General features: G+C 40.6%; 1 protein-coding gene and 1 long non-coding RNA gene across 2 annotated transcripts in view; one reads left to right on the forward strand and one right to left on the reverse strand.

The window, feature by feature from the left end:
* LOC126648961 (uncharacterized) lies at positions 1–5,652 on the reverse strand. Its single transcript, XR_007630943.1, has 3 exons — positions 5,160–5,652; positions 4,283–4,508; positions 1–3,809 (listed from the first exon to the last, which is right to left on the reverse strand). It is a non-coding gene; the product is annotated as an uncharacterized LOC126648961 (long non-coding RNA).
* A 225-nt stretch (positions 5,653–5,877) lies between these two features.
* UBAC2 (UBA domain containing 2) overlaps positions 5,878–24,043 on the forward strand; it is a 91,087-nt gene continuing 72,921 nt past the window's right edge. Inside the window, exons 1-4 of the mRNA XM_050332706.1 lie at positions 5,878–6,029; positions 16,841–16,968; positions 22,429–22,548; positions 22,993–23,099. Of these exons, the coding sequence (XP_050188663.1) occupies positions 5,999–6,029; positions 16,841–16,968; positions 22,429–22,548; positions 22,993–23,099 (386 nt within the window). The 5' untranslated portion in view covers positions 5,878–5,998. The remainder of the gene's footprint in view (positions 6,030–16,840; positions 16,969–22,428; positions 22,549–22,992; positions 23,100–24,043) is intronic.

Below are 24,043 nucleotides of genomic sequence, written 5' to 3' on the forward strand. Positions count from 1 at the left end.
TCTTCAGTTTTAGAAATCTCCCTAGCATAACGATGTAGCAGCAAACAGATAATGGCAGTATAGAATCAAGAATAATTGTAATAACCCATGTTTTTGTGTTTCTAATAGCTCAGCTGTATTTAAATGTGATTTATCAATATACCAATTGTTTTTACAGTAGTTTCTCTTTCTGATAATGAAAAGCAGTTTAGTTTTCCGATGGCAATTTAATGGCCTCAGCTGGGCAAAATTTTACATTTTTGTATGCTACAGGTTTTTTGCACCTAACCTTGCCCTTACTAATATTTATGGAGGTCAAAAGAAACCCCAGGAATGCTTATTTCCTGGAGGTGTACACACTTGTATTGCAAATATTGTGCACTACATTTCTGGAGTGAACATCCTTTAACTTTTTGCAAGATTTTCTGAGGAATCACTGTATTTCAATAAAATTACATGAACGCAAACTTCCTCTGATATGGGTAACTAGGGAAAAAAAGGTGAGACTTCCTTCATGCTCAAATTTAACACAAATACAAATAAGATAATGGCATTTGGGGAGGAGAACAGCTTAAAGCTTTATTGGTTTTTCTAATCTCTCAGCAATGTTATGCTACAGGCCTGATAACATCAAGATGTGGGTTGCCAGGTATTCTCTTAAACACAGATTTGCCTCCAAGTGTTAATACAGGCATTTAATAACCTTTAAACTGTGTGGAGATACACAGATAGCACTACAATACAGATGTGAAGCAAGAGGGGGATGATATCTGAGAAATATGGATAGGTATCAGGGAGAAAAAGGCCTTTGAATACCCCTATAAATATCTTCTAAAATCTAATTTTCAGAATAGGCAATTTCAGCACAGCCATACCTGTGCAGAACAATGCAACTCATTTTCTGCATATTAAAGATTTAAGGTTTCTTGCTATCGCTGATAGTTATCTTGGGTAATCTAGCATATGCTCCAGATCTCAAAGCTACTCCTTCACATAAATTCAGTCTGAAATAGATGACTGGTTCTTGATCTCTTCTATGCACTAAAGAACACAGATATGCAAATTACATTGTGTTATGCAATACTATACATAATTATTTGCCCTTCTAATGGATTTCTTAATTGGGTCTTCTGAGCACTACGTTTTAACATCACCATTTTGTTAATGCTTACTATGTTTCACAATTTACCTTGCAGTAAATTAGTGGCCTTCAGATGCATGATCTAAAAATGCAGTGACAGCTGCTCAACCAGTAGTAGCTGAACCAGTGTATTTTTAATTCTCACAAGAATGAGGTCTCACCCAAGTGAAATGAAATATGAACATAAAACATTAAAAACTCAGATGAAAATCAACAGTTAAGCAAATTCAGAATCAATCTGCCTATCTTAAACTTGCTTTCCCAATATATTTGTATTAGAATTTAATTCCTGATCATGCTACTGTATGTTCTTGTTTTGCACAAAATCTCAACCTTTATTGAAATAAATTTATTGAAAATAAATTTATTGAAAATAAATAGAGAATTTAAGTATGACATCTTTAAGGGAGCGTTTTACAAGTACTTAAGAGACAAAGCTGCTGATCAAGTGTTTGGTGCTGCACCTTGGACAGAGATGCCACCATATGGGTGCATGTGGTGTGAGTGCTTAGGATCACCTGGTCGACAGTTAAAAGGGAAGTGATGGTTAAGATTTCCAGTGTAAAACTCTTCATGGCTCAGCTCCAGATAAGCCAGTATCTTAAACTGGTATTGTACTGTGATTGCCTACCATCCAGAGGTTCCCGCTGAAAAAACAGACAGTTCTGTGTGAGTTATGTTTGAGTTATTGGCGCAAGAGTTGTCCACATATTTGTATTACTAAACATTGACAAGGAGTTCAGGTTTAACATGGCATTTACAGTTTTGCAAAAAACCTCATGGCTAGAACCATAGGTAATGTAAAACGGTTGAGCACTCTACATTTTTTATAATAGTGTGATGCAAAATCACACTATTGCAAAAATAACAGACAAAAATCAATACTCTTGCCATTTTTTCCACTAAATTGCCTTCTTTTGCACACTTCTTTAGAATTTAAGAAACACTTAAAGGTTCCTTCTTCAGCCACTCCATTGCTCCCCACATAACTGTAAGCCCGCCAGCTCTACATGGAGAGAACTAAGCTAGAAAATGTTCTGTATCTTCTAACTATAATAAAAAACCCAAAGAGTTATGTAATAAAAAGAACACACTACAGTTTAAGAGGACAGCAGGTCTGCCACAGTACAAAGTTTTTTTGTTCACTTCCGAGGGATTGAGAGACATTCACTAATTTTGTAAAGGTACAGGACAAATCAGTCTGATTTTAGCCCAGTGAATCTTTGCCTTCTGCCCTTCCTCCTGTTGCTGTGCAAGCTGCTATCAGCAAGCTGCACTGCAGCTGAACTCTGCTCTGCAGGGTTTGTATGGTGCACAGCTTTCTTCTTTAACATCTTCTGTAACTGAAGACGAGGGTTAGAAACTGCAGGGAGAAGCTACTGAAATCATTAAATTTAGCATTAACCTCTCTTCAGGTATCTGCTCATATTTCAGGTCACTGTAGTAACTGCAGGTGCTACTTTGAATGCCACGGAAACCTCAGATGTCAGAGAGACACAGACCACTTGCCATTAACCTGCAGAATCATTAACCTGCACCAAGTTTAGTCAGAAAATTCCTGGGTGAGGTGTTACATTTCCACTTTGTTTTACTCTGCTGCTATCCTTCATTATATATGCCAGGGGAGCATCTGACCGTTGGAGATTAATTAGTAATTAAGAGGTGCTTCAAAAACATCACAAGTTCAGAGAAGAAAATTACTATTAGAAAATAGTTGGAAATATAAATTCCAGTCTCCTGGTTTCAGCAGGAAATTTAAATAACTTTATTTTGACCATACCAAACTGACCCCACAAACCAGATGTAATAAACAAATGGGAGATATTTAAGCTGACATTTGAGCAGTGTCAAAGCCTTCTAAGCTTGTTCTGAGTAGATTAGTAGATAAGTGCTAGCCTTCCTATTCTGGGATATGTTCCAAGGCAAGCATGAGGACTGATGATTTCAGTTAACTCCAAAGTAGTCAACACTGTATACTTAAAAATGCAAATAATTTGCTTAATTCTACCAGTTGACAGAAGCAGTGTTGGGGTAGAAAAAATCCTCCCTGCTTGGCACTGTATCTGAGGGCAAAAACTAAATTTCCTCTGCTATTCAATCAGTATGTGAAACTATAATTATTAGCAAGGGGTGTGCAGTTTTCCCAAAAACACATAGTGAATCTCACCTGATCTAATCCCAGAAAAACTGACTTAATAAACCTTTTTTAGAAACAAAGGACATCATTAGATGTTCCACAAATACTCCATAGTATATTTGTAGACTTTAATAACAGAGTGGCAAAAACATTCAGAGCCGGCTCCCTTTATTCCAGTGGTATTGACAAATCTGCAAGTATTTTGGTATGTTGTTGGGAGAATCTTGCCAATTATTGCTACTCATTCAGCTCTGTTCTATCTGTCAGTGATAACAAGTCCATAGAGTTGCTTTCAAAATAGTCCTTAAATATTTGCCCAAATGCATCCCCGTTCAGCAGAATACATGCCCAAGTCTCTACTATGCTTAGTGATTATGACTTCAATCCAATTCCAGTGCTTGACGTGGCAGAGGAGAATCCCTCTAATATGATTACCTTGTAGGACATCAATCTAGAGAAGTCTTCAAAACAGAGCTTATAAAAAAAAGAACACTAGTTCTTGGCTCTCAGGACTGTAAACTTCTAAATGTTGTCTCTCAATTCTGTGTAACTCTGAAAGAAATAAAAGCAAGCTTTATCTTCAGCACTGAAACAGCAATCCTAAGCCTATTACACAGGCAATGCTGGAAAAGTTTTCAGGTTTTAACCTCACCTGTACTAAAGCCAGATTCACAAAAAGGCTTAATTACTTTAAGTGAAGGTTAGTCAAAAAAGTCCAAAATGATAATTAAGTAAACTATGAATACCTCATTAGATCCCTAAAGCTTCAGGAGGCACCCCAGCTTTTCCCAAAGAAAGTTTCATGCTGGAACTATTACAAGCTATGCAGGCTTTGCACCTCCTTATTTACATTCCCTTTCATTAGAAATGATGATTGCCTGTCACTTATGTATGGTTTTGCACATTCAGCACCCACCCTGGCAAGACAGAGTTTGCATATGTAGCATACAGCAGCCAGAGCCATTTGCATTTGAAAGAAAGAAGGAAAATTTCCGTAGCAAAGCACTTCTTCCAGCTGTGCTTACCAGCAAAGAGTAAGCCAGTTGTCTGTAGCCAGAGACGCAAAGTACACGATAGGTTTCATGCTGTGAATCCAATTTAGATTCTTTTCAGGGGAAAGAACCTCAGCCTGGGGTAGTCAGGATTTCCAACGTGCTGTCTCTTTGTCTCTCTTCCTTCTGTCTGGTTTAGGCATACCTCCCTCTCTGTGAGCGGACTGTGAATCCAGTTCCTATCTGGCTGACTGAAGCCCTGTACAGAGAGGACAAGGGAGCAACAGAAATTCGAAATTAATGCTGGAAGCTGTACATTTTAAAATTACATGCTGATATGCTGAACTTAGCTTAAGCCTTTGTGAACCCAAACATAAGGCATTTTTTTATGACCCCTTGGGTCATAAAAACCCCTTGGGTTCAAGAGGTTTGGTTTACAAAGATTCAGGATGTTCACATTTAAAGTGCTATTTGGTAGTTGCATTTGAATGTAAATATTAAAAGGTATTTTAGTTTTTTGTTGTATATAAAAAAATTTATGCAATACAACAATTTAGTGACTTCCCTGAAAAGTTGTTACTATTTGTTGCCTGCTTAAAAATTGTTACCTAGCTGACACGTCACATTTTCCAGTTCTAGAGTGACATTTGTTCTCAGTCTAGTAGTGCAGTAAGCTAAACATGACCTTGAGGCCCTCAGTTCTGTCATGCACAGGAACACACAGCACACAAACCTCATCCTGTTTCTTCCTGACACAGCGCAGAACATCATCACCTTTTAAATGCTTAGCATAACTTACTTTAATAAAGTTTAATTTCTACAAGGACTTGAAAATGTCATTGAAATTTGGTGCCTGAATAATTTCAGCCTTATTACGCCACATCTCTATGAAATGAGGAATTTGTCTTACCTTACATTGGATGTCTACCATGCTGCTAGAGAGCTGGGTGTCTGATGTACCATTAGAGGCAGTGGTGATCTGTTCGATAACAGCCGGTGCAGCGTACGTAGCAATTAATTTAATCCTAAAGCAGACACCTTCATTTGATCACCTGAAAAGCTCTCCAGACTCTGCCGTCTGTATTGACTACATCTCCGTTAGCTGTAATGACAGCTTACTCACAGCTCCTAATGAGCTACTTGCCTGGCGGACTCCCCAAATTAGGATGAGCCTCGAGGGCCACAGTTTTCCAAAGCGTGAGGAGTCGGGCTTCTTTAAGGCACATACATATTTCAAATTTAAATCATATTGAATGACAGAATCGTTAGGGTTGGAAGTGACCTCTGGAGACCATCCAGTCCAACCTGTCACCAAGGCAGGGTCACCTGGAGCAGGTGACACAGGAACGCGTCAAGGTGAGTTTGGAGTGTCTCCAGGGAGGGAGACTCCACGACCTCCCTGGGCAGCCTGCTCCAGTGCTCTGCCACCCTCAACAAAAAGAAGTTCTTCCTATTTATGAAGATACAAGTAATTAATTACAGATAAGACTGAAGCGCCCCCCCGGCCCCCCCCCTCAGGCCCGCTCGGCGGGCCCGGCAGGGGGCGCCGCCCGGTCGCCTGTCGGCGGCGTTTGGCCCATCGCGGCCACCTTAGCCCTCCCCATCGCGGCCCCGGCCCCGGCCCTGGCCCCGGCCCGCTGCGGCTCCGCAGGGGCTGCCCGAGCTCGGGGGGGCTGCCCGGCCTCGGGGGGGCTGCCCGGCCTCGGGGGCTCCGCCAGCCGCGCCCGCCGGCCGGGCCGGGCCGCTGCCATGTTCACCAGCACCGGCTCCAACGGGTTCTGTGAGTACCGGCCCCGCCGAGGTCCGAGGAGGGCGGCGGTCACGGGTGGGAGTGCGGGCGGCGCTGCCGCCGCCGGTCCCGGGGGAGCCGCTGGGCTTGGTCCCCCCCTCGGCTGCGCTTTTAAACTACGTGAGGGCGGGAGGAGCCGCGGGTGTGTGTATGTGTCTGTCTGTGTCCATGTGTGTGTATGTGTATGTATGGATCTGCATACATCGACACAGACCTCCATGCCAACATAGGCGTTAGAAAACGCAAGACCCCCTGTTTTCGTCATGTGACAGTAAACTTACTCTTTAAAACCAATTTATTGATAAGGCAGACGTATGGACAAATTTGTTCCCAGCTCTGTTTAGCTTTATTTGTACGTGCAGCAGCATATGCAAATCGTCTTATGTCCCAGTGCTACCTGAACTGAATTCAGGGGGATCGGGGGTTGGTTCTGAGCTTGTTTACAGGACAAAGCATCTGCAGCGTCTGGAAGCGGCCGTGAGGAGCTGACCTGGCTGCGCTGTGCACTTTGGCACTACAGTCCCAAGAGCAGGCGGGGACAAATGATAAGTGAAAACTTTGCTGACTAATTGCGTGCTTCATACAAAATGGGTGGGAGTGTCGGTCTGCTGGATGGCAGGAAGGCTCTGCAGGGGATCTGGACAGGCTGGCTCAATGGGCCAAGGCCAGAGGTATGAGGTTCAATGAGGTGAAGTGCTGGGTCTTGCTCTTCAGTCACCGTAATTCCATGCAGTGCTGCAGACTGAGGGAGAGTGGCTGGAAGGCTGCCCAGTGGAAAAGGATCTGGAGGTACTGGTTGACAGCTAAACATGAGCCAACAGTGTGCCCAGGTGGCCAAGAAAGCCAATGGCATCCTGGCCTGTATCAGAAATAGTGCAGCTGGCAGGACCAGGGCAGTGATTGTCCCTCTGTGCTTGTACTGGTGTGGCTGCCCCTTGAGTACCGTGTCCAGTTCTGGGCCCCTCAATTCAGAAAGGACATTGAGGGGCTGGAGTGTGTCCAGAAAAGGGCAGTGGAGCTGGTGAGGGGTCTGGAGCACAAGTCCTGTGAGGGGAGTGGGATTATTTAGCCTGGAGAAAAGGAGGGTGAGGAGAGACCTTATCACTCTCTACAGCTACCTGAAAGGAAGTTGTAGTCAGGTGGGTGTTGGCTTGTCTCCCAGGCACTGAACAACAGCAGAGAAGGATATAGCTTCAAGCTGTGCCAGGAGAGGTTTAGGTTGGACATTAGGAGGAGGTTCCTCACAGAAAGGGTTGTTGAACATTGTAATGGGCTGTCCAGGGAGGTGATGGAGTCATGATCCCTGGAGGTATTTAAGGAATGACTGTATGTGGCACTTAGTGCCATGGTTTAGTTGATATGATAGTGATTAGGTCAAAGGTTGGACTTGATGGTCTCAGAGGTCTTTTCCAACCTAACTGATGCTGTGATTCTGTGAAATCCAAAGCTGTGTGTGAAAGCAACCTCCAACCAGGGGGGAATACTTCTGGCATTCAAGGAGTAATGTTAGTTGTAGCTGTATTCTATATGAGGCATCCAAAGAAGGGAGGAGTGTTTTTTCAGGTGGATCTGGTAAACAAGTACTTGATTCACAACTCCTGGTATTTTATTCCCCTTCCCTAATAGGAACGTTTTGATGTCATATGTCTGTGTATAATTCTGTGAGAAAGGAAGTGTGGGGAAAATATCCTTGTTTAGCTGAATGGGTGAAAAGGCATGGTCAGTATTTAAAGTTTTTCCAAGGTCAGTCCATCAGAAAAATTATTGGAAAATTCTTGTTATAAGAAATGTATTTGTTGGAGGAAAAAAACCTTGACTTGATGTCACTCTGCAAAAAGTAAATCATAATGTCCCGAGCTGGAAGGGATCCATGAGGATCATCAAGTCCAACTTCTGGCCCTGCATAGGACCATCCCCAAGTGTCACACCATATGCCTGAGACCTTTGTCCAAATGCTCCTTGAGCTCTGTCAGGCTCAGTGCTGTGACCACTTCCCTGGGGAACCTGTTCCAGTGCTCAGCCACCCTCTGGGTGAAGAATCTTTTTCTAACATCCAACCTAAACCTTCCCTGACACAACTTCAGGCCAAATGTACTTTTTTATCTTTCATCCTCAAAAACTGATGTGACATACATTCCTACTGAACACACCTATTGACCTAAAGTGATTTTTCACAAGAAGACTTGGCTGGCACAGATGCACTGACAAACTCTAGAAGAGAAATGGCAAACCCATGACAGCTTGGCAGTGACATATGTTCACCTAGAGCACAACTGTGGAAGTTTAAGGTGTCCCTGTGCCCTCAGATTTTTGTTTCTGCCTGTGTAGCAGAAGTGTCTGCTGCAGTAGCAGCAGGTATGTAGGATTCAGTCAGAATGTTGAGAATCTGATGGTTTAGGTAATTAATGATTTGTTGCCTGATCTTGCATCAGGGAAATGTATGTGTGCGTTCTGCCCCTGGCTCTTGGGAGCGGTAGGGCAGTGTTGGTGGATAATGGGACCTGTATCAGTGACCCTAGGTAAAGTAAGCAGACACTTGGTTCAACAGCAATGAGGATGATTGTGCCAGCCAGGCTCCTGCAGCCTGGTATGCCGTCTCTGGCATACTTCTTAACATCTGTAATGTTTGAAGCCATGTTATGATAGCATTTGGTAAAAATTAGTAATACTAAGCTCTTTTATCTTTGTGTGTCTTAGGTAATTTGAAAAGTGACCCACTTGTTGATTATATTTCCAGTAGATTGGGGACTTTAGTGTCTTCAAACATAGATGTGATGGTAAAAATGTTACTGGTTACTGTATTCTTTTTGCCTTGTTTTTGCTGTTGCCTTGTTTTCACTCCTTTTTGCAGAATTCTCTTTAGCAATTGGAAAGCAAACAAGAAATGACCCCAGAGCTCTACTCCAGTTTGGTAATGGGATTCTTACTGGGCTTCCTATGCAAGGTGTTTTAACAAGAGTGCCAGAAAAACCCTTGTCCTTAGTTTTCTAGAAGCCAGGCTGGGTTTGGCCTACTCACCTTTTTGATTTTGAAACTTCTTATCAGAACATAAATAGTGATTTAATTAATTTGAAGTATTTTTGTTCTTTGTAAGTTCTTCCGGTTAGTTAATTCTTGAAATTGCATTTAGTACTTGTCTGAAAGGGATAGGAGAGTAACCAGTAGCTTGTAGTGGCAGCAGCTGCAGGTGGTTATAAACTTTTTGCTCTGTCTGGTAATTCATCTAATGAAAGTTGATAGACCATTGAATGAAGATATTGTTGTCCATGTTCTTTGAATTCTTGGGGTTTTATTTCTTTTGCTAATTTTAGAATAAAACTAAATAAGTAACACAGGTCTACATCATATAATTCCAGGAGATTGTGGAAACAATATAAAGATCAATTTATTAGTCTGTGTTGTCTCTAGAGGTCTAAAGGAGAGAAATAACTTAAGAATCCACATATTTTATTTGATGCAGTACATAGATCAAATTCATAATCAATGTTCTATGAAGCTAATCTATTGATTGGTATTTCATTAGTCCCTTTTCCTTTTCTTGCATTCTGGTTTTTTGGTGTTTCTAGGCTGCCTCTCATTTCTTGATGTTTTGATGTAAACAAAACTTCTTTTAAACTATAGAGATACTGACATGATTAGAATATTTTCAAACTTTTTGCTAAAAGTACATTTTAAACTGTTTTTTTGACTCTTGTAGTGAAGAATGATTTCATTAGAATATTAAGTTTTTTCATCAGAAGATGCTGAGTTTTGGACCTTTTTCATTCGATGTTATTCCTCTTGCCGTAAAAATTTATAAAACTTTGATTGACCCTATAGTCTATTCTACCTTTTGTTATGTCCCAGGCATGGTATCTGTGTGTGCTCGAGAGAAGATAGGTTATAATTCAAATAAATGAATGTGTGCTTGTTAAAATGAAGTTATTGTTTAATATTCCAAACATTCAATATGACGGAATGTGGCAGAAGAGGTGACTGAACTTCAGTAATCTGATGCCACTTAGCAGCATACTGATGTACTGTTTTTAGGAAATGTGCAAGGAAGACACTGTAGGTTCCTTTGGCTCAGTTTATTTTTAACATTTATTCGGAAAAATCTTTGGCTGCATGCATGAACAAAAATCTTGAGTGAGTAAATGAAAAGCTCCTGTATTTTGATTTAATTGATAAAAGCAGAACAGCTAACTGTCTCTTCGTGCAGATTACTGCACGGCTACATTTCCAAATTTCTAGACCAGGAATTCTGTTGCTTTTGTTTAATCTGAATATATTTCGCTTTTGTATGAAAAGGTGGCCCTGAAATACTACTACTAACATAAGAGAGTAAATTTAGATCAGCTAAGCTTCTTCAAAGTCCACTTAGCTACTGTAGCTGTTCTGATTGTTACTGTTCTTTATTCAGGATAAGGTTGCATTACGTACAATCAGTTGATAAAACACTCTTAAAAAAATAACATCTAGATTTAGCCATGGATAGACCCTGTGTTGAATAAACAATATTTTTCATAGTTATTAGCAAGTACAAATTGTTTCTGTGTTACTTATCTGAAGCTAACTTGTTAGAACGTCTGTACTATGGATGCCCATGGATTCTACCCTGTTACACATGTCTACACAGAAAAGTTCATTCCACATCCTGGCTCCATGGTTCAGTGAGGTGAATGACACTGTCTTCAACCAGGGAAATGCAAAACTTGTCAGTTCCTTGTGAGTAATTCAGCTTCTTCGTAAGTTTGTCCACTTCTACTGAAGTTAGACTTTCTTGTAAATAATGATTGAATAGCCTGGCCTGTGCTGTGAAGTCCTTGACCTTGACTTTGGGCACTGCAGATAAAGTGAGTTCTTACATAAAGTGTTTATCTAGTATTTCTTATCCTAGTGTAAGAGTTTCCTGGTATAAATCCTGTGTCCTACATCTCCTGTTCAGTACTAGTGTGGAATTGCATGCATAGTCACAGAAGTTCTGGAAAAATAATTTTATGAGAAACATACATAAAAGCAAACCACTTCAACAAACAAACTGTCCAACCCCAACTGCACGTGAGCTAGTCCAGACAAATAGATCCTTTGGTAGGAATGATATGGCAAATTGCAGACAGACAGGTGATAACTGTGTTGTGAGGTGACAACACACCTACTCAGTGCAGGACATGCACCATTTTGGATGAGGAGATATAAATGTAGAAGTAAATATAGCTGGTATGTGTTCCAACTATGAGAGAGGGAAGCCAGGAAACAAAGAACCCCACCATTTAAAAGGACAAAGACGGTTTGCCCTGGCTATGGGAAACTGTTTCTGTTAACTGAAATATTGGAGGAGCCAGTATGGCCTGGGAAAAAAAAGCCAGTTCCTCTGGTCACTAGCAGGAGACACAGCAGAGGCAGACCCAAATGACTTAGCAAAACACTAACCCAGTTGAGTTGACTTGTCAAACAACAATGCAGTGTGTTCAGGAAACGTGTTACCAGCGCCTGGCTGTAAGGAGGGGCTTGAGAGCTAGTGCCAGACCCAGACCAGTTTCTTGTGTTGCAGTCTGTCAGTTCGGTCCCATTAGGAATGCTGCTGAAACACTTGAGTGGTTCTGCAAAGGCTAAGTGTAAGTGTGTGAAGAGTGACACTGGGCTGGCTGTTTGATGTACTGTAGTGCTGCTTAGTTTGCCAAAATGCTGCATCCCAGTAGCAAAGTATGATAAATAGGAAGGCTTTACCAATAACTTACACTAGTTAGAGCAACCCCAAACCTTTCTGCTGACATTGTAATCCCTTCCCAGTATTCTTCATGCTATGTACATACTGCACGAGAGTGTAGTAGGAAAGCCTGTTCAGGTTAGCCTTTATTAAGGTAAAATTTGAGCCCACGTTTTAAAGCATAGCCACTTGTTACCTCTGCAGAATATTTTACTACTTTGCCTACTACACACAAGCTACTTCATATAGTAGGAGGGAGTGGACTCCTTTGAACTTGTGTACAAGAATTTCTACTAATGCAACTTAGGCTTTTATGTCTCTGTGAACCTTGTAGTGCAGTACTAGCAATTTGTTAAAAACCCCAAGGCAAGAGGGGAGCTCTGTGCTCCTCTGCTTGCATAACTGGCAAGACTGAACTGTTTTGTGCAGAGGTGTTGGAAAAATAAAAATAAAAAAGCTTGTAAATTTAAAATGCTTTTTAGTATGACTGAAGGAAATATGACCATGTATTGAATATATCAGTCTTCTGTGCATAACTATATTACACACTATGGTACTGTATGGGAAATGGAATTAGCTGCTACATCAGCATACTACAGTGCAGCCTGGTTAGCCTGAGTCCTAGGAGCAGCATAGCCACATCAGGTCATTCAGCCATGCACTGAACTGCCACAAAAATGTGGCTATTCTGCTGCAGCAGAGCTAACTCGTTTCAAGCTAGTGTGGGGATGTCCACATGGTCTTGTGGTGTAGCCACACCTGATATTTCTGACAGTGTATACTAAAAGTAGTATGGTAATATGCTCTTTGGTTGGATGGAACCTCAATGAGGGGAGCATTTTTGTACAATTCAACCTGATTCAGTTTCTATTTCAAGTGTTGCTTTTAGAAACAAAGGTTTTGCTTTTTGACCTTTTTTTTTCCTTTTTGTATCTCCTCATTTTTTTATAGTTTGTAGCCTAAGTTAAACCCACAAGTTTTCTAAATAGTAAAGGTATAGGTAACTGGTTTGATTACAGTCTTATCTGTGCCTTTTAAAAATAGGTTTAAAGTATGATTGCAGTTGGTTTCTTTATTGACTTTCTTGAACTAATGTTATGCATCTCAGCTCCTGCATTAAGTTTATAAGCATTTGATGAAAGACTCTTCCTGCAGTGATGAAACGTCACTGTTGGTTGGTGAACCTGCTGCAGGTTCTTGGGCACATCTTGGAATACAGTAGATTAATATCTGCATGATTGTTTAATGCAGGAAAAACAACCACCCAAAATGCAGATTCTGTCAGTGCCTTTGGGAAGTATTGTCCATTCAGATGTGCATCAGTTACGGTTTAAAAGACTTGCTTATCTTGTGTATCAGCATTAAAAAAAAATGGGTTTTTTGTGCATTTTGTGCCATTATAGTAGCCCCCAGCACTTAATTGTCTGTATGAAATGATGTATCTGCCTTATAGCAGCTGGGTTTGGGAAGATGATAGTGGAAAAAGAGTTGTTACAAAGCATATTTCATCTGCAGCTGTGGTGTAAGCTCAGTAGGGATCTACACAGACATTGTCCTGAGCTAATTTGAGCTTCTGCAGCCACTGCTCATTAGCTGGTGTCAGCAGTGAGGTCCTCTCCCAAGTCAACACTTTATTCTCAGTCCTGAAATAGCAGCCCAGGAGGTGAAGTTGTTCCCTCAAAAGCTCTTCTGAAACAGTGGATTGCTCTGGCTGCCTGTTGTGCCCATATGCTGCATCTCTTCACCTGTGAGTAGTGAACAGGCAGGCAACAGGAAATAATTTCAGAAACTGTAGCTGTTGCTGCTACTACAACTTTCTTAGTGCAGTGGCAGCTTCTGAAGCTGCAACTACATGAGCAGTTGTGCCATAAACCTCCCCCTCTGCGACAGACAGACACAGGTATCCTTAACTCTATATTCTGAAAAGTGGTTCTCGCAGCCAGAAGAGTAGTGGGCTGTGGAAGGAGAGGATTTGAGGGCTTTGCAATGAGTGCAGGGGTGGAATGTGGAGACTTAAGAGTTGATTTTCTTATTTATGTCACATTTGCGAACAGCTTCACATTGTACAATGGTAACGTGAAAGTTGGGACGCTTGCCTGCGAGATTTTGATGGCAGTTTTGGGAGGAGACTTCACTGCAAAGATCTGCAGTGAAAGCTAGTTGCTTGCTCTTCATCTTAGTATGGGCATGTTCTGCTGCTTGTTACAAAATTTCTCTTTGCACTTAGATGGAAGCTCCCTAGATGTGTTGCAGTACCAATGTTATTACTGCCTGCTGTTTGAAAGAATCGCCACTTCTGGGTTGCAAATTTATTCTAACACTTTTGAAGATAGTATTTGATATATTTTAAGTTTCAGGGTCAAAATGAGGTTTTATTCTTTCATTCTACTTGCCTCATGTGGTATTGAGGCACTGTGTTTGTCTCTTTGGGCAGATGTGCACAGGTGCTGCCAGCAGACACTGGTGCCTGGTGGATTGGTCGTACATGTTCCCATCTTGCACATGGTTGCATGCCCATTGGGCTAGAATTTTGCTTTCTAAATTCTAAATGACCTTTGCATTCTAGGTAAGAAATTTGACTTGAATGTCAGAATTCCTGATTGTGCATTATCTGGGATTGATAGTCACTTTTGGTCTTACTACTTGAGACATTCCACAGCAGTCCTTGATAAGGATCTATATGCTGTTGAGGGGTGAAGCAAACTGCTACATTGTGCAAACACTTGGAAAAAGCATTTCGGAAGTTGCATTATTGTATTTTTAAAGTTCACCAGACAAGAATAAACTTCTCAGCCACAATGACATTATGAGATGCTTGAGAGTAGAAGTTTCCATTACTCATGTGATGTTCCCTGTGGGTGACTGTCACATTCATGGGCTAGTTACTTCCGTGGTTTTTCACTTGATGACATGTCTAATAATAAGTACTTTTCCTCTATACCAAGGTTTAAAGTGTCTAAGCTGAAAGCTAAAAGGAAACTCTTAATAAAAATGTGTGTTCACACGTTCAGTGAAAACAGATAAGGCTGGTTATTTTTGAATGCATTCAAATTAGGAATTAACTGGATAGGACATAGCATTTCAAGTGTGTATTACCTGTAATGTAAAAATTATCTACTGATATGCAAATTGCAGTAAAATCTAAATATAAAAGCTATAGAAATATATAGTCACGGTGGGGATATCTAGAGGTATTGTTGTCACATTTCTTGTGGTAATGTGTTCCTTATGTGAAAAGTATTATGGAATTAAGGAGTCCTTATAAAAATGTGTTCACATTTATGAAATAACACAGATGCATTTTGATAGTAAAATAACAAGTCTTATCAAACTTTGGTTCAAAACTGTTTCCTGTTGTAGTAGTACAGTTCTTGTGTTTTAGGCTACACTTTCAAATTTCAAAAATTTGTATCCTGATTATAAAACTGACCTTTTCACATCAAGGAGTGCTAATTTAGCCAAGCTAAGTTAACTAAAGGAGCATTGCCTGAGGTTTCACGTGAACATGTGTGCACATTGTCTGCACAGTAGCTTTGAGGCAGCTCCAGCTTCTTTTATCTCCCCAGTGTTCTTCAAGGCCTTAATTGCTTAAATGGAGTAAGGAAAGTGCGTCTTTATATAATGAACTCAAAAGGTATGGTTGTGGACTGAAATAAGAGTTTTAAGTAAAAGTTTTCATTGTGGTACACATAGATGTTTTCCTCACATGGTGAGCAACAGGAGACTGCAGACTTCAAGGTGGTGTGAGCTGAGAGCAGCTAACAATGCCCATCAAAGTTGTTCTTGATGTCATCAGCTAATACTTGGAAGAGGATCACACCCAAATTATGTAGTAAGAACTGTAGTTTCAGTGGCAGTGGGATTGTGCCATAATTAAAATCTTGGCTTTAGTGCCTTTTACTATCTTCCTTTTCTAGCAGTTCACTGTTCTGGTGTGCAGCAAATGTTAATGGCAGTCGGTTTAATCTGGACAGGTACTAAATGTTTCCTGTATTACGTTGTTTCGTGCAGTTTTATTCTTCCTGTACTCCTGCTCCTTACTTCCCATTAGTACTTTTAAAGTAATGTCATTGTTCCTTTTTTTATGGAAGAAGAACAACAGCAGAGATACAGATTTCATAATGCTCTGGGAAAAAACAGTTGTCTGAAAATGAGAGGATTGTGTGCTACAGCTGAGGTGTTTTGAAAGGAAGTAAATGTGATTCAGGTTGCATGTGTGAAGAAGAGAAAAGTCATAGAATAAGTAATATTTCAGAGTCTTTTTACTGGTTTTAATTGTTGGGCAAGAGTTTGTATTTTATTGCATCACCTGCAGCAACAGATTAGGATGAATTTCTGGGTGTACTCCTGCTGGATATTCCTCTTGGCAATTTTTAATGTTCATTAAATGTGCATTGCAGATTTCTCTGTTCTCTGCTTGCTTCTGAATGTCCTTTCTGAAAGTCATACTCATAGAGGGAAAGAAGTTCTGACTTCACAAACGTACGGATTCTATTAATTTCTTTGTGAATAATTGTAATGACTGAACGGAAGGAAGATGAATGTCATGTAAATTGACTTAGATATGTTTTCTTGAGTGGTGGATCCAAGTGCAGTGGAGAGAATGTCAGTTTTTTCAGGACATTTATTCAGGTGGTTCCTGCTTCATAGCCTCTAAGAAAATAGCTAATCTTAATCCCTAATACAAAGGAAACAGAAGTATTTGTTTTAACTAGATATGCATGTATATTTTTCTGGAAAAAGACAGTGTTTATTTTATTTCCTGAAGTGTGATTTAGCCTTAGGAGGGCAACAAAGGAGGGGCATGACCTCTGTAGGTGCAGAGAACTTAGTTTTAATTATAGCCGAACAATTAATTTCTTGAGACAGTGTTGGATACAAAATGTCAACAAACATATAACTGTCATTAATATCTCTAAAGACTTCCTTTGGTTAGTATTTTCTTCCTATCTGCAAGTTGTTGAGAACTTGGGAAGTCATTGAGCTAAAATGTCAAGGTGGTGTCACTATTATTATGTTTTCCAGAAAACTGTTTAAAGATACCACTTTTTGCATGTCAGAGACTTTTCTCTAAAATGGCTTTTTTTTGTGTGTTTGGTCTTTTGTCTTTAAGATAAAGCGCCTTTGTCGAAGAGTTTGTTACTAGTCCTAAGTGCCATCTCGATTCTATTGACTCTGCTCTTCCAACATTATCAGAAGTTCTTTGCATATAATTTACAAGCTATAAAAGAGGATTTTCAGGTAAGAGTCAGCTCATTTTGTGTGAAAAGAGACTGCAAAATGTGGTCTTCTATGCCATTCTCCCCCTCCACCCCCCCCACTCCTCGGTTGTTCTTCCTCTGGTTCTTTCCCTTTGTTCACTGTTGTAGACCAGCTTGTTCTTACCTTATTTTATGTCACCCCAGTTTGCCACTTTTTGGAAAACATAAAAAAAACAGATGTGAAACAATCAACATAACTTTTCACTTCTTTGTCTTGTCTGGGAAATGATCATGTTTTTTTTTCCTTTCAGACACTGTAATTTGGACACTTGCTGTGAATTTAGTGTGATTTAATCCCTTTAATAATACAAGTATTCTGATATGAATGTCAGTATCTTATTGTGCTTAGTTTTTGAGACTGAAGAGGGCTATTGTGATTCGGCTTTCTGATTATATATGATTTATTTTAACAACAGAGGCTATAACTTTCATTCTGTAAGTTCTGGTTTAGTTAGCTGTGAAAAACTTAAATTTGCTTGTTGAATAGAAGGGCTGCTTCTAATTTGAAGATTCCAAGTGTTGGAGTTTGTCATCTCTTCAGTACTCTGCTGAATTGGTTAATTCCTTACTAGACATTCTTACTCATTCCTGTTTCAAACTAAGATACTCTATCTTTTGGGTATTGTATCTTGTAAGGTTTTATTTTAAGCTTAATTAAGGATCCTGTAATATCAGCTCCAGTTATTGAAATAATGCACTTAGAACTGGTAAGTTCTGTGGGGATTTGTTTTGGAGTGTTTTATTTTAATTTTTGGAAGTGGTGAAGTGCTGCTTACCAGAGAAGGGTCAGCACATACCTCTGTGTTTATCTTACCCTGCAGATTTTACAGTTGCGTCAAAAAAAAGGTATGTAGTCAAATTAATGTCTTTGAGAATGCCAGCTGTAGCCTATAAGCTTTAAAAGATTATTAGACCTAGCTACTGGTACTCCGTGCCATGGCACTCTGTAATCTTTCTTGTCAAGAACAAGAGCACTACTTATGTTTTCCAAATGTCTTGATAATGCTGTGCAGAACAAATACATAAGTGATGTCTGCCTTTTAAAAATGTTACAAGCAAGTGTTTGGGGAGGGGGATGAAAAAGTCTTAAGAGAAAGGCAAACATCACACTCATCTTTGGGAAGGGCAGAAGGGAAGATCCACTTAACATCAGTCCCTCAGCCTTACCTTGGTCCCTGGGAAGGTCATGGATTAAGTCTTTATAGAAGCAATTTTTAAAGATGTACAGGACACAAAGGTGATTGTGAGCAGCCAAGCTGAAGTGGACAGATTCTGAGGGTTGTGATTGGTTGCACAGCTGGTGTTGGCAACAAGGTTTTTGGTTTTGTGCCCAATGTCCTCTCTTGAAGATTGAGGACTACTTGGAAGAAATGGGATCCACCTGACCAAGTGGGACAAAGGCATCTTTGGTAACAGGCAGGCCAGCCTGGTGAGGAGAACACTAAGACAGGAACAACATAGGAGGGAGATGACCACCCACAGTCAATGGAGGGGATGTGGATTGGGTTACCCAGCAAAGGATTGATATGAATGGATGACAGGATGATACAAACAGAAGGGATCTTGTAGTCAGCAAACCAGGACTGAAAAGGACCTACTTCATAAATACATAAATGAGGAAGTGCCTACGGGACAGCATTATGAGAAGACTCTCGTGTTTTCTGGGAAGTCAGCATGACTAGGTGCCTCTCTGAGGTGTCTGCACACGAATGCATGTGACATAAGGAACAAATAAGGGGAATTAAAGGTCATATGCCATTACAGGGCTACGATCTCACAGGGGTCATGGAAGTGTGATAGGTTAGGTCACGTGATAAGAATGCCTCAGCAGGAAGGTACAAGCTTGTTGGGAAGGACAGGCAATGAAGTGAATTGCTGTTTAATGGGAAAGAGCAGCAGAACTGCACAGAGCTTCATCTTGGGACATGAAGTAGTTGAGATTTTATGGGTCAGGACTAGAGGGCAGAGCAGTGCAGCCAACTTTGGTGGTGGCATTTGCTGCAGGCTATCTAATTGTGAAGAAGTAGCATGAGGCTTTCTTCAGATACCTGGAAGAAGCCTCATGATTACAGGTACACACCCATAACTTCTGCAGGAGTTGGCTTATGTCATTGTGAGGCCACTCTGTATTATCTTTGAAAGATCATTGCTATCAAGGAAGGTTCTCGAGGACTGGAAGAAAGAAAATGTAGTTCCTATCTTCAGGAAAGACAAGAAAGGAGATCTGAGAAGTAGAGGCCAGTCAGCATCTCCTGTATCACTGGGAACGTCATGAAACAAGTTCTCCTAGAAGTAATTTTCAGACACACAAAGAACAGTAAAATGACTGGGGATAGCCAGCACAGATTCATGAAGTGGAATGCCTTGACTGACCAGATAGCCTTCTATGATGAGGCAGATGAATGTCTTGGTGGGTGATGGAAGATAAGTGGAGGTTGTTTATTTTGATCTTAGTGTAGCTTTTTACACTGTCTCCTGTAACGTTCTCAGACAAACTGAGGAAGTACAAGATGAGAGAAGTGGGCAGTAAGTGAATTGGGGGCCAATACTGCTCAGTATCTTCATTCATAACTTGGACAGCAGGACACAGTGTGCTCTCAACAGCTGATAGAGCCATTAGTTCTGCAGGCATTTAGAGGGGAGAAAAGGGTCAGTAGGAACCTCATGAAGTTCAGCAAAGGCAAGTGCAAAGTCCTGCACCGGGGAGCAGTAACACCATGCACCAGTACAAGCTGGTGGCTGACCAGCTGGAAACAGCTTTACAGAAAAGGCCCTGAGGGTCCTGGTGGGGAACAGGTTCAAGCTGGACATGAGCCAGCAGTGCAGCATTGTGGCCAAAAAGCCTAACGGCATCCTAGGCTGCATTAGGAAGAGCCTCAGAAGGAGGCCTGGTGGAATGACCATTCATCTCTACTCAGCCTCAGTGACAACATCTGAAGTGTTGTCCCTTGTGCTGGGCTCCTGTGCTGTATCCTACAAGACAGACCTTGACATCCTGCAGGGTCCAACAGAGGGGCACCAGTCTGGTCTGGTGTGTAAGCAGAGACTGACAGAGCTGGGATTGTTTAGCCTGCAGAAGAGAAAGCTTAGGGTAGATCTTAGCAGTGTGTGTAAATATCTGATGTGAGGGAGCAAAGAAGAGAGAGCCAAGGTCAGTGAAAGGACAAGAGGCAATGGGCATGAATTGAAATACAAGAAATTCTATTTGAAGCAAAAGGTTTTTTACTGTAAGACTGATGGAACAGAGGAACACTCTCCCCAGAGAAGTTGTGTAGCCTCTGTACTTGGAGGTAGTCAAAACCAGACTGGACATGTGGTCAGTTAACATTCTGCTCTAATTGACTTAACTTTGAATGAGAATGTCAGACTAGATGATCTCCAGAGGTCCTTTTCCTATCCTCAACCGTTCTATGAAAGCATGCCTGACCAAATGGTTATGCTCTTCCATGAAGCAAGTGATGCTGCAGACAAGGGGGAGTCAGTGGATTTTGCATATCTTGACTTTAGCAGGGCCTTTAACCCAATTTCCTGTTATGTCCTGGAAGCCAAATGGAGGTATGTACTGAATAACTGGAAAGGAAGATGAGTGGGAAAGTGGCTGGACTCTCAGTGGAGTTATAGTCATGAGTGCAATGTCTGCTTGAGAGGTATTAATAAGGGGAGGACCCCTTGGAGATTAGTGCTGGGACCAATGCTATTCAATGTATTCATTAGTTACTCAGATGATGGGACGGAGTGCACTTTGAGCAAGTTTGTGCTTAAAGTTTGTATGATCCAAAATTGGTGAGAATGGTCAATATGTTGAAAGGTAGGGTTCCTATTCAGAGAGACCTTGGCAAGCCCAAGATATGGGATGACAGGAATTTAATGAATTGGAAAATCCTGCTTCTGGGATGGAATAACCCCAGACTGCAACAGTGCAGGCTAGGAGGAGCAAGTGCTTGGAAATTAGCTCTGCAGAGAAGGACCTGTGGATCCTGGTGAACAAGAGGAGACAAGTGCACTCTTGCAGCCAAGAAGGCCAACCATTTCCTGGACTATGAGTGAGAGTGTGGCAAGTAGGTAGACCATACTCCTGTAGCTGACAGTGTTCCAGATGTGTCTCACAGGTGCCCAGTTCTGGCTTCATCTGTACAAGAATCACAGAATATACCAAGTTGGAAGGGACCCACAAGAATCATCAAGTCCAACCCCCAGCCCTGCACAGGACCATCCCCAAGAGTCACACCATGTACCTGAGAGTATTGTCCAAACACTTCCTGAACTCTGTCAGGCTTGGTGCTGTGACCGTTTCCCTGGGGAGCCTGTTCCAGTGCCCAACCACCCTCTGGGTGAAGAAATTTCTTCTAATATCCAACCTAAACCTCCCCTGACATAACTTTAGGCCATTCCCTTGGGTTCTGTCACTGGTCACCTCAGAGAAGAGATCAGTGCCTGCCCCTCCTCTTCCCCTCACAAGGAAGTTGTCACTGCAATGAGGTCTCCCCTCAGTCTCCTCTTCTCCAGGCTGAACAGACCAAGTGCCCTCAGCTGCTCCTCATATGACTTCCCTTCAAGGCCCTTCACTATCTTCATTGCCCTCCTTTGGATACTCTCTAACAGCTCAATACCTTTCTTATATTTTGGTGCCTCAAACTGCACCAAGGTGAGGCTGCACCAATGCAGAGCAGAGCAGGATAATCACCTCCCTTAAAGATATGAACACACTGGAGTGGACCTACCGAGTCAGTCAGAGGAGGTGGAGTGTGTGACATAGAAGGAAAAGCTAAGAGAACTGGGTCTGCCCAGCTTCAACAAGAGAAGACAGAGAGGAGACCCCTTGTTGCTGTCTACAAGTAGCTGATCTGAAGCTGTAGAGAAGCTGGAGCCAGGTTCTGCTTGTCTGCAGAGTGCAAGAGGTAGTTGACACAAGATAGAACATGGGAAATTCTGCCTAGATTGTAAAGATTTGATTTGGCCACCATGAGGGTGGCCAAAAACTGGCACAAGTTTCAGAGAGGCTCTAGAAACTGCATCCTTAGAAGTGTTCAAGACTCAACTGGACATGGTCCAGAGGAAGCTGATCTGATTAGACCTACTTAGACCAGTTACATTTGGACTAGTTTGTATCTAGAGTTTGTTTCAAAAATAATTTTTTTGTAATTCTAAATTCACTAAGTTTATGATTTCCATTTTTATTTGTAAATGTAAACTAGAGACATAAAACTGTCTTTGAGTTAATTTCAATTGTACATTTGTTGTAACAGTTAGGCATCTGCCCTGAAAATATTTCATTTTTAAAGAGACTTCTTGAACTCTCCACAGCATTCTACTCTCTCTATTTCCCTCCTTAAATGTACCACATTTCTGTTACCTGTATTGCATTTACTCTGAGCACAAATTCTGTAAAGAATTTCCTTGAAGGAAGAGAGGCTTAACATGATGGTCGTTAACCTTCCAGATTTGGAGACTTGTATGTGGAAGAACAATATGTCTTGATTTGAAAGACACATTCTGCAGCAGTCTGCTCATTTACAACTTTAGAATATTTGAAAGAAGATACGGCAGCAGAAAATTTTCAGTAAGTTCCAGTTTTAAATTTCTTTTTTTTAACAGAAACTGTTTTCTACACTGTTTAGAATCTTGTAGTCTTATACGAATACTGCAGCTTTATTACTAACATTTTGTACAGAAATATATGTTAAAGGGTTTTAAGAATTATTCGGTTTTCATAAATTTAAATTTATATTGATAATGTCTTGCAGTCAGTGGATTATCCTAATGACTGTTTGCAGGTTTATCAGTTGAAAGTTGCCAGACCTGTCAAATTTAATTTTGGAAACAAATCTAACTCTTCATTCTTCAGTATCTAGACAAGTATATTTGGAATTATTTTGTGTTAAAGATTGTATTTCTCTAAGTTGAACTAGTATAGTGGTTTTCTTATTTTTTCTTTTATTTAGAGATACATTAAACCTTATTTTTAATCTGTTGAATTGATTCAAATTAACCTTTTTCTTTCCAGTCTTTTTTACTGGGTGCTTGGATGCTCTCAGCTTTGTTTGATCTTCTGCTTGTAGAAATTACTCAGTATATATTTGGCATCACCATCAACAGCTTGCCTTCTGGTTTGTAAGTAGCTTCTAATGGATTGTTTATTTTAGATGTATTTTCAAGGGATTGTTTTCTGGAGATTTTAAATAAAAAAACTTTCTTCGTGTAACATTTCAAATTATATTTCTTCTTCTTTTGAACTAAAGTGTAAGAGTTCCTGGCACAACTGTTATAATTTCAAACATTTATTTCTTAGTTATGATCTGTGGTTAGTTTATAATTTATCCATATAATGATTAGTTTCTATTTTGTTAGTTCCATTTCCCCAGGCAGCATGATTGAAACACAGCTTGCAGTGCACAAATTATTGCTGTGTTTGCTCAGTCTGAATTGTTTGGTTTATTTCAAGTCATAAATCTGAAAACTGAAATCAGGTCGGTGCTGATTTTTTTCTTAAATCAGAAAGGCAACAGAACTGTAAGTCGTGTCTTCTATGCTCAGTTTTAAATGTGTATAGATTTCATACTGGTATTTTGTGTGTGTTTCAAAAATTGAGTGCTAGAACATGTTACTTTATTTAGTGCTTGCAGCTGAAGTTCTTACAGCTCTGAGGTGTTTAGTGGTTCAGTTTCACATAACCTGCATTTGATATTTCTGCACTTAATAAAAGATGTGCATGTTTCAGTAGAACCACAGAGCTCGCAACACTTTGTGGTTAAGTTTCTGGCAAGTGAGATCAGCCTCATACAGACTTGAGTTTCCATTTTTGCACACTCTGAGGTAATAATAAAAACTCTTGGAGTGAGATTTTTAATATTAAACACCACATCAGACTTTTTTTATTTCTACTTTTCCAGAGTGTCTGTTGAAAGTAGCTAAAGGCTGATTTGATGAGGAAGCAAAAGCATGTGTTTGACATTTTAAAGATACATTTTTTGTAGTGCGTGAGTAGTCAAAAGGAGTTTAAAGCTTGAGTAGTTATTGCATTTATTCATCATGTTTGTTACTTTGTTGCTAGGACA

Source organism: Myiozetetes cayanensis, unplaced genomic scaffold (genome assembly GCF_022539395.1).
Source record: "Myiozetetes cayanensis isolate MyiCay16 unplaced genomic scaffold, myiCay2020 scf5-8, whole genome shotgun sequence".
NCBI lineage: Eukaryota > Metazoa > Chordata > Aves > Passeriformes > Tyrannidae > Myiozetetes > Myiozetetes cayanensis.